This window comes from Pseudopipra pipra, chromosome 14 (assembly GCF_036250125.1).
Source record: "Pseudopipra pipra isolate bDixPip1 chromosome 14, bDixPip1.hap1, whole genome shotgun sequence".
NCBI lineage: Eukaryota > Metazoa > Chordata > Aves > Passeriformes > Pipridae > Pseudopipra > Pseudopipra pipra.
Window position 1 is genome coordinate 9849808 of NC_087562.1, and position 15772 is coordinate 9865579.

At 36.6% G+C, this 15772-nt stretch overlaps 1 protein-coding gene across 9 annotated transcripts in view; it reads left to right on the forward strand.

The window, feature by feature from the left end:
- Positions 1-15218, forward strand: part of PHKB (phosphorylase kinase regulatory subunit beta) — a 68267-nt gene extending 53049 nt beyond the window's left edge. For 6 of the 9 annotated variants that reach the window (XM_064671121.1, XM_064671123.1, XM_064671127.1 and 3 more), the window contains 8 exons: positions 730-787; positions 1592-1682; positions 4251-4453; positions 7105-7239; positions 9798-9927; positions 10320-10427; positions 11742-11882; positions 14168-15218. In XM_064671121.1, the coding sequence (XP_064527191.1) occupies positions 730-787; positions 1592-1682; positions 4251-4453; positions 7105-7239; positions 9798-9927; positions 10320-10427; positions 11742-11882; positions 14168-14305 (1004 nt within the window). In that variant the 3' untranslated portion in view covers positions 14306-15218. Of the gene's footprint in view, positions 1-729; positions 788-1591; positions 1683-2546; positions 2638-4250; positions 4454-7104; positions 7240-9797; positions 9928-10319; positions 10428-11741; positions 11883-14167 lie in introns of all 9 variants that reach the window. The other 3 variants (XM_064671122.1, XM_064671124.1, XM_064671128.1) reach the window with 1 other exon arrangement.
- The last annotated feature ends 554 nt before the right edge of the window (positions 15219-15772 follow it).

A 15772-nucleotide genomic window follows, 5' to 3' on the forward strand; every position in this document is an offset into this window, starting at 1 on the left:
CTTTGTAGGTTGTGTTCTTTGCTCTAGAAAAATCTCAAGGCAGATTTCCTAACCTCTGTAAGCAACTAACATTACCACTTAATGACTATTGGATCACTCTGTTGAAATCATCTGTGTAAAAAAAAAAAAAGGTCAGAGGCTGTTGTGCCTCTGACCGTTCAGAACTAACTTGTAGAGACCTTTCTGTGCCATCCCACATGAAATGGTGCGTGATGATAACCTTTTTAATATGCACTTTGTATTAAACAGTCTGAGTCACTGACTGAAAGTTCCCTGCATCCTACGACTGGAGACTACTGAGGCTGACATTAAATAATCACACAGTCAATAAAACCTAAATCTAAAAAGAGAAGCAGAACCTTGGGTTCTGCAGTTTGAGTGTATGTACCTTATGATGGGATGTACCTTTCATAGGCCAAATCTGCATGTAGATTAATTTTCCCCAACATATAGCAAGAATGGGTGATATCACGAGCATCTCTATATCATAAGCAGCAAATTCAGCTGAAATCTGGTTTGGCTTCTTGCATAACAACATATGCTGGGAGACAGGGGACTTGATTGCATCTAAATTTTAGATGTTAAGCATAATAAAAAAGTGCTTTACTAAAGCAGATTCAGAATTAACAATCTCATAAAATTAACTTATTACTATTAAATGAAAACCTGTGCATCTTTTTTGCTTATGTTTTGTTTTGTTTTGTTTTTTTTTTTGTTAAATGCATTTAGGTACTGTTGCTGAGCATATTGAAAGAATCTATAGACGAGCTGGCAGCAGAAAGCTCTGGTTTGTATACACATAATCATGTTCCTTATGTTTTACACTGTTTTTTTGTCCTAATGTGTTTATAGAAAGTAAAGCTGGATCCTTACACACTTAAAGGGGGAAAAATGACAGCTTTACTGACAAAATGATGTTGGTGCATGGCAGCTGAAGATCTGGTTTAATATGCTTTAAAAAATTAACAAATGTCTTCTTACTGTTATCTTCTAAAATAGAAAGGTGATAGGCTGGTTTTGCACTGAGTGCAAAACTGCCGATGTACAATTCTCATTAAATTGAAATAATGAGAAAAAATTACTAATATTCTTACTTCTTACAGGGCATGATAAAATATTATCAATAGCTTTCTGTAGCAAGGCTGCTGATCAGATATAAATCAGTTAGACTGATACAATACAGATTTATTGCCCTGAATTAATTTGCTTTGAGCCTTACTTTGTCACAATAACTTTGAAAGGTTTTAGCAAACAGGTTGATATTTACGTGTTGTTTATTAATTTCTTTGCACTAAAGCTCAGTAGAAATTTAATTTATTTTTATCAAAGAAATGAGTTGAGCCTGTCTTGAACTCTGTTCTCTCACTCTGTAACTACTCCTAACAGAGCAGTCTGTAAATATAAAACTGTTTTTCATTTTTTTTTTGGTCTCTTCATACAGTTAAACGGGCCTTTGCCAATAATGAGGTAGAACCAAAATACCTTGGTGGTATTTTTTTGTAAATAATTAAAATCAAAAGTATTTTTAGAAACAAAATATGTAAACTATTTTTCATTTCTCTTCCATGATTGCCATGTGACATACATATAGGTTGGTGTTGCGCTACAGTGCTGCATTTGCACAGAAATTTTCTTCTTCTATAACCCCACATATTACTACTTTACTGGTACATGGGAAACAGGTAAAGTGCCCAGAAAGCTGAAGTGCAGCTCTGTGAGATTATTTTTTTGCTTATTTGCATTTTGATAGTATCAGCTAATGCATTTTTAAATGCTTTGCTCTTGACCTTAAGAAGTGTGTAGCAGTTTTCACAGGAATCAGCATCAACTGTTTGAGCTTTTACTAACACTGTAGAATATTACAATTTGTTCCTTAACTCTGTGAATAAATGATTCTTAGTAGCCTCAAAACCTGTGCTAGAAAAGCTCAATTACAGGCCTGTTAGGTTTGTATTTTGTCAGGAAATTATTATTAAAAGTATTTGTATCTTTAGCCATCAACTGCATATATGGAAAAATGTTTTTCTTAGAAGCTGCAGCTTGTTTTGAGCCTAGCAGGTTACACAGGTCTCTTCTTTTCATGTTACATATGCAAAATGTTACCTCAGCATGGAACACACAACAAAGCCTTGGTGTTACGTGTTGTACTTTCTCTTGCAAAATCTTTCTGACTCTTCCTTAACCTTGGTAATTTTTTAGTCTATTTATCTTGCAAAATGATGAAAATGTCTTAAAAGAGGAGCTGGCATCTCTTACCTGTCTGTTTTCAAGATGCTGCTGAGAAGAGAACAAGAAGCTTTTTATGGAGCTGGCAGTTTAATGAGTTCTAACGAGATATATTATTGATCCATCAACCTATATCTAGACTAAAAAATGAAAATCCGTAGAAGAGTACATAAAATCTGATCCAAATTCCACTTTATAAATACTGATGTATTCACTGAGTTAGTTTTGAGATCTCTGCTGTGGCAGACATTAAACTGCTATATGAATTCATTAAACTAGCTTGTGATATGTAGTGGGATTGCTCTGTTTTCTGCCCTCAGGTCTGTTGTGCGCTTCGCAGCAAGTCTTTTAGGTAAACTAGTGGACAGCCTTGCACCATCTATTACTAATGTTTTAGTTCAGGGCAAGCAGGTAAGTCTTTGCTCCTCAGAAATGTATTAAGGAATGATAACAAAGAAACTAAACAAATGACTTTTTAATTTTGAAGGCCTCTGATGCTTCTTTTAAAAGTCCCCAATGGCTTAAAAAATCTTTACTGAAGAAGAAAAATCCAGAGAAAATGAAGATATATTTAATAATTGCATATGGAATTGGCTAATAATTCTATTTCTAATCAGTGACAGAATGGGACTGAAAAGACAGTTCAGCATTTGGGTAAGAGGGGAAGAGGCATGATTTGCATGAAACTCTTTAGGTTTAAGGTCTCTGGGGAGACCTTAGAGCCCTTTCCATTGCCAAAAGGGGCTCCAGTAGAGCTAGAGAGGGACTTTTGACAAGAACATGCAGAGACAGGACAAGGGGGAATGGCTTCAAAATGAGATAGGGTAGGTTAAGATGAGATATTATGAAGAAATTCTTCACTGTGAGGGTGGTGAGGCCCTGGCTAGAGTTGCCTAGAGAAGCTGTGGCTGCCCCATCCCTGGGAGTATTCAAGGTGAGGTTGCATGGGGCTTGGAGCAGATTAAGGTCCCTTCCCACCCAAACCATTCTAAAATTTATATATATATTATATATATATATATATATATTATATATATATATATTCTCCTATTTCACAAAAGTTTTGAAAGACTTCTTTAATGAAAATGTAGCCATCCTCTGTAATTGAACATAAGACAACACGTGGGTGGCAGCTGAGCAAAAGGTCTTTCAGGATTTTAGTATTCTGTTTCAACAAAGTTTAATCAACAGTGTTTCTTCCTTTCCTAAGGAGGATGTAATTTTTTTTTTTCCCCAGCACAATAATTTTAATTAAGTTCATGAATAGCTGCTTCCAAATAATGCTAATTGAATATTTATGTATTTTTGTATTAAGTATGTGTATGTGTATACTTGCTTATATGCAATGTTGTTGTGACAAATTTGTCTTTGTCCTACTCCAGACTGAGGTTTAGGTTCGTGCTTCTGGCGCTCCACAGCTGCAGAGGAAACTGCACCTGCGTGCAGCATGATTTGAGGCTATTTGCAACTTTTTAACCTAACTTTTCTTCACTGATCACTTTATAACAATGGTCTTTATTATAGGAGAAAAACTAGTGTTGCTGTTTTACTGACAGCAGGTTAAAAACAAACCCGAATTCCGACAAAATTCCTTTTTTGTGGTTAAACAATCCGGTAGCAGCAATATGTTTTCTTAAAATGAAGGCTGTAACTTTTAGGATGCTATTAGAAATAAAAAAACAAAACTATAAATTTGATTTTGAATTTAAAGTGAGCTTCACAGCTGAAATGTATGAAGTGACATACTGTCTAGACCTAATGTTACAGTTATGATTATAACCAAAGCATTTTTATTTTACTTTAGAAAAATATATTCCATATTTATTGTCATCTTAAGGGAAGTTTATTACTTCAATAGCATCCAATTAACAGTATTAACAAGCATCAGCCATTGACAAAAAATTATTTTTGTATTGTGCAATTTTAACAAGCAAAGCAGAGTTGATGAAGTTGAATTTCTGAATCGCTTCTCCAGTGCTTTTATTCCTGTCTGTATCTTCTGAATTGTTTTCAATATACTGTAGGTGACACTTGGAGCTTTTGGCCAGGAGGAAGAAGTTATTTCTAACCCCTTATCCCCAGCAGTGATTAAGAACATAATCTATGAAAAATGCCATTTACAAGATGAAAGAGAAGCCGTAGTTCAGCAGGAACTTGTCATACATATTGGCTGGATCATCTCCAATTCACCTGAGCTGTTCAGGGGCATGCTGAAGATACGGATTGGGTCAGTAAAGTATCTCATATTGTTCTTTATTACTACTGGTATTGCAGAAGAACATACATGCTTCAGATGTATGCAGATGGTTGCTACATTGCAGAAATGGTTTATGTAAGATGATGCAGCAGAACTTGTATACTTCAGTTTTAGGAAGCCTGCTTTAAATTAGTTTGCCAAAAACAGGTGCACAACTATTCTCAAATTTGGCAGTCAGTAGTGTAAAGTGGAGGAGGGGCAGTCCTTGTAATGGTCCATTTGGAGCATTCCTACTGCTGATATGGTGAACTAGAGGATTTTTTGCAGCTGGATCCCTGTAACAATGGGCCTGAGTGGGGTTGGATGCTGTGGGATTCTGTTGTTGAAAATTAATTTTGTTCTTCAAAACCACCTCAAACCAAATACCCTCACTCCCCAGCTGAACAGTATCCCTAGTGCAGACAACATACAACACTTCTTGACTGTTCATCAGCTGCCTAGTTGTCCAGTTCTATACTGAATAGGTTTGTCTGAGCCAGGAACCACAAAGCTGAATCAAGTTTAAAACATCATTTACCCAGTGGGTTGTTCTGTTTAGTTGACAAGGTGACCTACAAATAGTCTGTGCTGGAGCATTGTCATATTCCATGGTATCTGTATTTACTCTGCTATCTACAGGAGTTAATTATTTTTCACATTTAGGAAGATACATGCATTTGAATAAGCACTTCTTTGAAGAGGCCAGGTGCTACTGAGATATACAGAATTAGTGAGCATGCTTTAAAAACCAGAACTTAAGTGTTCCATCTTCCATATTTTTTTTCCACAGAGAAAAATATAGCATTTCAGCACTGGAGGTAGATACCAGCAGCCTTTTTTCAAGCAGACAAAATTCATATTTCCACTTCAGCAGTACATTCCAGTCATCATAAAATCAAAAATTTTTCAAATGCCTGTATTAGATTTGACTGGAACACATCTAATCTTTGGCACTGAAATGCTTTTCTGTCCCCTCTACAGATCCATGTTACTCTTCTTTCCTCCCCCTCCTTATTCCCTGTATCTAGTCCTTTTTGCAATTTTTTTTTCTTTCTTCCAAGGTTAATGCTAGAGATTCAATTTCCTTTATTTCAGTGTTATCACCCACTCCAGTGAGCAAAATTAACCTTCTCACAGAAATGCCATTCCAGTTTGGTAATGATTTGATTTAGTGTCTTGTTATTGATTTGCTTTCAGGGTTTCATGTTGAAATAGATCAAGTTGCTGACAGGCCTATTACTGTAAAAACTCCCAACCTGTGACTTCTACCCTTCTCTTATCAGTGAAGAGCTCAGTAGAAGGTCCAGTCTTGACTTTGCTATGGTTTGTAGGCCATTGCAAAGAGAAAATACTAGTGAGGGACTTACCCACAGGCACATTTGAGTCCTCAGTGAGGAAAGGACAGATTCCTGAGCCAGTTGTGTTGTTAATAACAAGAGAAGGACACTATTCCCCTGCTAAAATAAATGAAAGTAGTATGTTCTGCATAATGTAATATGTCCATGTTGCCTAATCTTCTCTGGTGTCTTGCACCTCCAATGCATGGCCTTGGAAACATCAAATTTAAAGCAACATTGGATCAGCTGGCTGGACATCTCCTCATTGCCTGTAGTTACTGAGAATTTTTTAGAAAAGATTGTGACTTGACTTACATAAACACAGACATTCTGCACCTTGTTGGCTGAATAATTAAGTGACCGTGGAATGTGACTAATACTGATGACAATGTAGCTCCCTTAAGAATATGCTGCATTTTGGGATAATCACAGAAAGGCTCTTTGATGTAACCCAGACTTGATCAGGTGTTATATGATGGACTGTTTGAAGACAAACTAGTTAAGTTTCTTTTTCCTTTTGTTAGTAATACCTGCTTGAACTGATCCAGTGTAGATGGTAAGAGACTGAGCTCTGTGCTCAGTTATTTGGCTTCAAATGTATCTATACATTATTTCATCTTTTGATATTGCATTGGAGGCTGTAGCACTAGTTTTACATAATGTGCAGAATAAAACTCAGCATTTTCCTTCAATACTTTGCCAAGGTCTGCCTCTGATACCTAAGGCTAAAAATCATCACTGTTGCCATATTCTTATTGAATCACATTTTTTCAAAAGGGAGTAGCAGAAGAAAGTGTGACAGACTGCAAAAAGGAGTTTCAAAGGCTAAAAGTATAAATAAGCCCTGAAGTATTTTTAAAAAATCTTGTCATTTTAATGGCTTTTTAAAACTCTTTGGCAAAATGCATATATTGTCAGAGCCTAATTTTGAATAAGAATTTTAACATCAAAAGCCAGGTAAATGTTTGTCTTAATGAACATGGGATGTAGGGCATGAAGTCAAATCAATTTTTTGCAGTCAATTTTTTTAGTAGTCAATTGCAATCAATTTTTTGTAGTCAAATCAAATTTTTCTATGGAAAGCACGCTCCACAACACATTTCTTAAAATATATGCATTATCCCTTTCAGTTCATATCATGTTCCAATCCAACAGTACGAGTAGTAGAGCCTGATATTTTATGCATGTCCTGACAGCTAAACAGAAGGATCATGTGGAATTCTTATGAGCTATTTTATTAGACTAATTTTTCATATTTGGAAACTTTGTATTTAATTAGTAAATATATTCCTTCCATTGCTTCAGATGGATTATTCATGCTATGAAATATGAATTGAAAATCCGTGCTGGGGATATGCCAGCCAAGGACTTGTACCAGATGTCCCCTAGTGAAGTGAAGCAGCTTCTGCTGGATGTCCTTCAGCCACAGCAGTCGGGCAGGTAATGAGATGGGGGGGTTTGTGGCACCTGTTTTCATTCATAATCCACTGTTCAAGTGAATTTAGTTTCTGAACTGCTTTGAACACCCCTGAAATCACCAGGCATCTGTAATCAGTAATATACTTATTTAAGGAAAGGTAGGAAAATGCACTTTTTCATTCTTTTGTATGTGTTCAGGTTCCACAATTGTTTCTTTTATATTGCATGTTCCTTTTTCAGCTTCATCTTTGTGGAATTCTCTTTACTGCCACAGAAAAGAGATCTGTCTACTGTAAAATGAAGCATTACATTCTTTGACGTGGGGAAAGGAGCCAAAAATTACCCAATAACCTCTACTTAAGTAGTTTGTAAGAACAGTTTGTCTGCTGTTCAGTGCCCTCTTTCTTCTGGGTTATTAAATGAATTAAGAACAGATGTTCTCTAGAATTCTTGAGAGAGTGGTACTGCCTGAAACTTGCCATCTTCTCCAAGCTGTAATCAGCTGCCAAAAAGAGCATTCACTGTGTTACAAAGTATGCAAGACAAAAGTTAAGATTACAATATTTCCACTGAACTGTATTGATAAGAGTGAAGTCAAAACTCTTCCTTTTGGTTTTACTTCAAGTTAAGTTAGATTAATCTTTGGCACATAATACAGCTGATAATTTCCATAGTCCTTGACTGAATGGATGATGGCCTTATCTCTCAACAAAGAGGAAATGCACAACACATCCTATTACTTGTGCTTCATTCAGAACACATCTGGTTTTTTCCCCAATCTGTAATGCCTGAGAAACAAGTTCCTTAAATTGGTGTGTCATCTCTCAGTCCAACTGGCCATGTACTATATCTCCCATGTGCTTTTCAGTGTATTGGTTGCGTTTATTTAAATTCTTGTTGTTTAGTTGCTCTCTCTACTCACGTTAATGCTGACATTATTCCCCTAAAACTGTAGCAGAACAACCCCTAGTCTCTCTTTGCAGCTTTTTCCATTATGTATTAGGCTATTTAGGAAACAATTTGGTCAATCACAGTAAGCATTTCAAGCACCATCCATCATTAGAGATCTTACCTGAATTGCCACAGCAGCTTCTGCCTTTGATTCCTGTAACACAGCATAGATAGGTCAGTAAAGAGCACTCAGATGGATTTTCTGAGGATGAGGATTCTTTTTGGGGCTTATCTGAGTACAAAAGCTTGCCAGCATATCCTTCAAAACTTCCTATCTTTAACTTCTTCCTGTACAGAATTATAACTTGTTTTTCCCTGCCCATTAGTGACTCGTTTTTAGAAGTTCTCTTCCTGCCAGGAACTACAGAACACTGTCTCCTTGCCTTTTTTTTTCGGTGACAGTTTTTCCTACTCTTGTGATCTTTAGAAAAAAAATCTCTTCTAGTGTGACACCATATCTTGCTGCCAGTTAATTTGTCATAAAGGAAGGGCTAATGGTCTATTTACCTCCCCAACCAGTCTCTCCACCACCAACCTCTCCCCAAGTTTTCACAGAGGGTAAAATTTTTGCAATTTTCCTACCTCTTACACTGGGCTCCAGGATATGATACCATGTAGATGCATATATTACATATCTCACCAACAGAGTGCAGACTCCATAGATACTTTGAATCTATTTATGTAGGTTACAAGATTGCAGGTAACCTTTTTTTAAATGAAGCATTGTTCTTTTAATTGTCCAAATAGTTGTAAAACTAATTTTGCTTTTTCAGTTTACAAGACTGTCTTCCTTGCCAGGGTAATATGTATAGGTCTGAGTATTTTTGACATTTTCAAAATGCTTCATTCTTTGAATCAAGAAAACAACCTCTTATTTCTACCACCACTGGTCTTTCTGCTTTTATGGATGTTTTCTTGTCCTAATCCAAGGATAGAGCTGTACAGAGAGTAAGATGGATCTATCATAGTAGACACAAGTTTTTGGCAGTTGAGTGACACATTGCTGGTGTCTCAAACTCTGTGGCTAAAGCCCCGTTGCTGTAATAATATTGTGAAGAAAAAAATAGGACAAATAAATTCCAGACTTGATGGATGTAAGTGAAAGAGGGTGTGGACAGTAGGCTTCTGAAGACAAACAAGATTTGTGATTTATGGCGAATGTAACTCAGTTTGTTCAAAGCTTTAGTTCAACAAAACCATTCTGTTGAATTTTCTAAATTTACAGGCCACTTGTTTTCTACACACCACCAGAAAAAAACCCCTACCTTCAGCAATTCTTACCTTTCAGCAAAAATTTCTGCTGAAATACGTTCTTCTAATGTGATTAGACATGATGAATTCGATCTGCTGCTGTTACTGGACTATGCTGGATAGATTTCACAGTTAATTCTTTTTCTCCAGTTACATAAAACAAACACACACCTAAGAATAACATTCTGATCTCTGCAGGCTGAGCATCTTTATTGTGTTTGTTGGGAGTGACCCTCACCTGAAAGCGCATGTACTGCATGTGCATATTGAGATGTATTTGATGGCACTGCTCCCCTTACTGGCTCACAGCACAGAACATGGCTTTGTTGTGCATCTGTAAGAGGTTTTCACGTGAGGTTTCCCCTGTCTGCCCCCAGGAGCTGGCTGAACAGGAGGCAGATTGATGGTTCCCTCAACCGAACTCCGGCCGGGTTCTATGATCGGGTGTGGCAGATCCTCGAGAGGACCCCCAATGGTTTGATAGTGGCAGGGAGATTCCTGCCACAGGTAAAATCAGCAGAGATGCTCAGTTATTTCTGTTCTACCTGAAAATGGTGAATTATTTTGTCATTAATATTTATTTTATGTCATGGTGTTTTACTTGTTCCTGTTGTAATTGAAAAACAGAAAAGTGTTTTCAAGTTCTTTTTTGGAGGGGGGGGAGTAAAATACAGTTAGAATAGAATGGAAGCCAAGTATTTCTATTAATGCACATTGATAAAAGCATAAATCTAGAAAACTCTTTCCAAATCATGGACTCTGAAATCTGCTCCCTTTTTGATCCTACATTGGTCATATTTCTTTGTTGAGTAGGATTCAACAAGTAAACAGGCCCTACCTGGGGGTGGGTTTGATTTAATGCATATGGTCTTTGAGTAACAGTATTATTTATCTTTCAGCAACCAACCTTATCGGATATGACGATGTATGAAATGAATTTTTCCCTTCTGGTTGAAGATATGCTGCAAAACATCGACCAGCCACAATATAGGCAAATTATTGTAGAGGTCTGTGGCCAACAATTAATGACATTTTATAATATGCATGAGTGTGTTACAGCCTGAAGGAAAAAAAAATAACCCAGACTCAAATATCTCAAGAATTAGCAATTTAAATTTAAAACTTGCTTCAGTGGTTTCTCCGTAGATTGTTTATGATTAAACAGGTTCTGTTAACATATTCAGAATATACCAAGTTCTAAATGTTCTTCCCCTCTACAAAATATTAATGACAGTACCAATGCAATTAGGTCACAGGAGGTAAAAACTAATAAGGAGTAATTCCAAAGCATCTTTCCTTCAAGTCCCTAGCCCATGCCTTTTCCTAACAATTTTCTAGGTCTAGCCAAAACTGCTCTAAAATAATCCGTTTGCCTTCCAAAGGATTCTTCTTTCCATTTTTGCTGAGGCTGCTCTAATAAGTTGCTTTATATTAATGAATCCAATAACTTCCCATTTCCTCATGTTCCTGTACCAAACAGTAAAGCAAGAGGCTGTTTAAACCCCCTCCCCACCACTGCACATACTGTTTGCTTTTGGAGCAGACCAAGAGCACCTGCACCATTGGTAGCTGACACTGGTGTCAGCAGCACTCACTGTTAGTCCCCAGGTATGTCCCCCTGGTGCTTGAGTATTGCTCCACAGGAAAATCAAATCCCTCTCCCTTCTGGCTCACATCCAATGGCCAGGCTGGTGGTTGGAACATCCCCAATTTTTGCTAAAAGATACCAAAATTACCAAACCAAACATGGCCAGTACAGACTCCACTGCCCACTTGTAGGTATTTCAACAGGACACTTGTCATCTCACCTTCCTATTTTAAACCTCTTTCAGATGTAAGAAATGTAAACTCTGAAGACCTGAGACTTTATTGATGTTTATGGACCTTGGTTTTTATGAACTTTGTCAAAGTATGACATATAATCTGTAATTATGCCTCAAAATACCAAATGCTGAGGTTCAGTGTTTGCTGCTTTTCGCCCTCTCCACTGTTTGAGCACCAGCATTTGTGCAGCCACACAGTGAACTGAATAAAATGGAAAATAACTTCCCTGGCTCCCAGCCAAGTTAGATGTTATTGTCAATCATTTACACAGTGCCCTTAACTAGGTAGTCACCAGCAATTGTAACCTTTTATGAAAGCCTGCTTTTCCAGTGATTCTTTTATCAAAGTCAGAATCCTATTATCTGTGCACTATTACCTGTGCCATTATTAAATGGCTTCCTGCTTCAGAGGCATATGCAATTACCAGCAGTGCTGTTATGTAACCTGAATTTTAAAAAATCAAATTTAAAGTCTTACAGTCTTTTTCTGCCTTCTAGTTGCTGATGGTTATATCTGTTATTTTGGAGAGAAATCCTGAGCTAGAGTTCCAAGACAAAGTGGACTTGGACAAAGTGGTGCAAGAAGCATTTCATGACTTTCAGAAAGATCAGAGCAGTTCAAAGGGAGCTGAAAATCAAGTGAGTAAAATATTGCTGTCTTACAGAATTTACCATTCTTACTGAAGTTATAAATGCTAATTCTGTGCAGTTCAGAGTAAATAACAATTGATAGGAGTTCAGAATGGAACACAAATAAGAAATTAGTATACCCAAGTGCTGCCTAAGTCTGCAAAGAGCCTGTAAAGCTGAGATGAAAGAGGTACACTTTGTTGCTGAATTGTAAATTCAAAATTTTAGGGCAGGGAGAACACTCAGTGTTACATAGCTCTGAAATGGGAGTCTGTGTTAAGCTGAGAAAGTTGCTTATTAAAGGGGACAGAATTCATTAAGAGGGACACTAGAACAGAAAAGAGTTAAAAATAAGAAAATAAAAAACCTAAAGCTCAGCATGGAAGTGTGGATTTAAGATCTTATGTACATAGATACTAAGAAAAATTTAGTAACCAAAGAACTCTTATTGACTATATTAATGTAAGAACTTGAAATACAAACCTGTTCTTAGTTACTGATTTTTGTGCTGGAGTTGCATTCATGACCTAGCAAGCTTTTGATGTCTAAGGGTTAAAATTCAAATGAATGAATAAATGCTTCTAATATTTGCTTCACTAGAAGTGTAGGGTTTATGCTTTAGAGACCTTCAAATATACTACAAGTTTTGGTGCCTCAAAGCTCTGAAATTCTGTAATAAAGCCAAGTTTATTGAACTGGTTAAAGGAGGAAATAGGAATAAAGCAGTGGGACAAGTCCCTGTGCTGCTGAGGATGATCTTCCTTGCTCTGTCTGGCATTTTATTGTGCCCAATATATTTGAAAATATCTGTGCTAGCTCTGAAGAATTATTGATTCATAACATTGACATGCAACAGCACTTCCTCTTGCTGAATTTAGCTCCTTTAAAAGAAGAGGAAGGATATGCTCCTTAGGAATTCTTTCAAATGTTTCAGTGTTCACTCTTTTGCCACTAGTTTTTTGTAATAAGGTTTGAAAGCAAGCCACATATCCAGCCTCAGCAACATGTTGCTTTGCATAGTACCTTTGCTTATACAAGAACACAATTTTCTTGAAATTACAATTCTTTTGGCCCATTTTGGAGGGTAATGACTCTGTGGCCGTAACAAAATCACACATAATCCACAGAAAAGGCTATTAAGTGCCAGCTCCACACTGGACCTCTGACTTCTTGTGACAATCTGCAAATCCCCAATAGCTATAACCAAAGAAAGATTCCATGCAAATCCCAGTTTTTACTGGTGCTGCCCTAGCTTCCATTGAAGTGATGGATTTTTTTCCCAAGGCCAGATCTACTTGGAATGATGCCTTTTTGACTCTTAGAAAGACATCCCTATTTATAGTTGTGAATAGTGTGTTTAAGGTTGTTGTTGTAAATTCCAGCTCCTTACATGTAAATTTTCTGGAATCTGCCTCTCCATATTCCCAGGTGTATGCCTGCTGGCAGCTAACTGTATCCTATTTAGGATTGTTCTTATGATGTTCTGTCTCAAAGTTTCCTAAAAAACACTGCTAAAAACTCCTAATTTGTCTTTCATAAAACTGATTTGCAAATATTTTGATACTTCCTAGTTCCCTGTTAACATGTAATAAATGTCAAAAGTATTTTCTCCAGTAATTTCAAACACACCTTAAAACTTCAGCAGTCTAATATTTGCACCACACAATCTCTGCCCTTGATTTAATAAAAGCAACCGGTTTCCCGAATTAAAGTGTTGAGCCTTTATATAGCAGCTAATATATAATTTGAGAATAAGCAGATGTTTCAACATCATTAACTGTGAAAAACAGGTGTGGAGTGAAGGACACCTATTTTGGTGAACTGATTAATGAGTTAGCTCATGTGATCCCTGTGGTTTGGATCTTGGATTTTTTTCCTTCTGAATAAACCTTCAGTCAGTGTTGTATCTCCAGGTACCCCCCAGGCTCTGGCTCACACTTGTACTGTGGCAGCACAGTGAGGTCCCACAGTCAGCATCCAGCTGCATGTTTTAGGAGAGCAGTTGTTCTCTGACAGCTGTGACATTTAAAAAAATATTAAGAAGGTGGTATCTGTATAGTCCTGGAAAACTCAATGAAGAAGTAGATGCAGTAAATCTTAGTAATCTGTTCTGCACGTGCTAAGGTAAGTGTGATGGGAGATTTCTGAAAATTGAGCAGAATTGTTTTGTAGCTTTAGACTCCGAAAAAACACATTTGTGTTTCTGCCATATTTGTGCTGTTCCTCTTGTAACCCTGTGTTTGGCTGCTTTCCACAGTCAGCACTAATGGCAGCATCTTCTCCTTGTCCTGCAGAGTGACATGACTGCTTTCTACAACACCAACCCACTGGGGAAGAAGGGAACGTGCAGCTACTTGAGTAAAGCTGTGATCACCTTGTTGCTGGAAGGGGAAGTGAAACCAAGCAATGATGATCCCTGTACCATCAGCTGAAGCTTTGAAACACAAAAAGGATTTGTTGCTTTACTTAGTGTTCTATGTATTTTTCAAGCATATATTAAAATACTGTTTTGAAGAGTAACCCTGGCTAGCAATACAAATGCATATTATCCTTTGCTGAAAGAAGTGCCATTAAAGATACCAAGTGCCACCTAATTTTTTTCTTTCTCAACTATGCAGCATGTAACTGAGCACATGAAGTTAGTGTGATGATAATTGATTAAGTTCAATAAGAATGTATTTATGATCTTAAATTATGCACTTAATGTAGCTGGTTAACTTCAAAAGAAAAGCAGTTTTTGTCTTTATACCTCTATTTATTTATAATTACAAACAGGTTTATTGTAAATTCTAAATGAAATTCAGAAAATACCATAATTAACATGCATACCAGTCAGTATGGAAATACAAACATTGGATTATTTTCTTACTATTTTACACACGAATTGTAGCTGAAGGTTAAAGAGCTGTTATTCATTCAAGGTTTTCTGAATCAGTTAAATTGACAGCATTCTTTTAAGGTGGTTTTTTTTTAATTTACCAATTGGTAACTTGATATACAGGTTTCATCCTAATAGAGCAACTTTTTATCTCTAGCAATACATATCATTGCAGTTTCCCAACTGTAGTTTAAACATCTGCAAGTTAACAAGGGAAATGTATGGTAACAAGATAAAAGTTTGTATTAAAAAAAAGGGCAAACAAGCTGTATTTAAAATTAACATCAATGAAGAAATAAGTTTCTATTACATATGCTATCTTTGCATTAAAAAATTCAAAATCCACTTATTTATCTCCTCAATGTGTGAAAATACTGTACGCAATATGCTTTATTTTGGTGAAAATAATAAAAAGCAAATGCTTGTAAAAAAACCTGTCAATAAAAAGACTTTAAGTGACATGCAAAGAGACTCCTGTTGACTTTAGTGGCAACTTTTGACCTCCTAATTAATGATGACCAGTGCCAGCTCATCTGTGAATCAGCTGTTGCCATGTTGATGTCAATTGCTTGTAATTTAAAATGTTAATGCACTTTAATTCTTAACACTTCTTGCTACTTCTCTTTTGCTCTTACTCTATTAATACCTCAGTTACTTGTAAGCCTTGGATTTGCTGATCTTGGGCTGACCTTTATAACTGCAAGTGAATGAAAATGCCAGTCACTACTTTTCCTTATTCAAACTTGGAATGAAAATCCATGCAAGCTATTCTTGTTTTCCTTTATAGCCTTGAAAACATAGTTTATGAAATTGTGGTTCGACAATTTTTCAGCTTCTACAAAATAAGGACAGATTAGAAAATGAAGATACCAAAATTCAGCAGAGTCCACATTCTCTGAAAAAGGTTCTTGAGTCTGGAAGGACAATACCATTAATTTTTCTCTTGATGAAGTAGGAACAAGACAGGAGCTTGACACAAATGGCTCTCACATAGCTTGCCTATAAAATTATAGTTTTATAA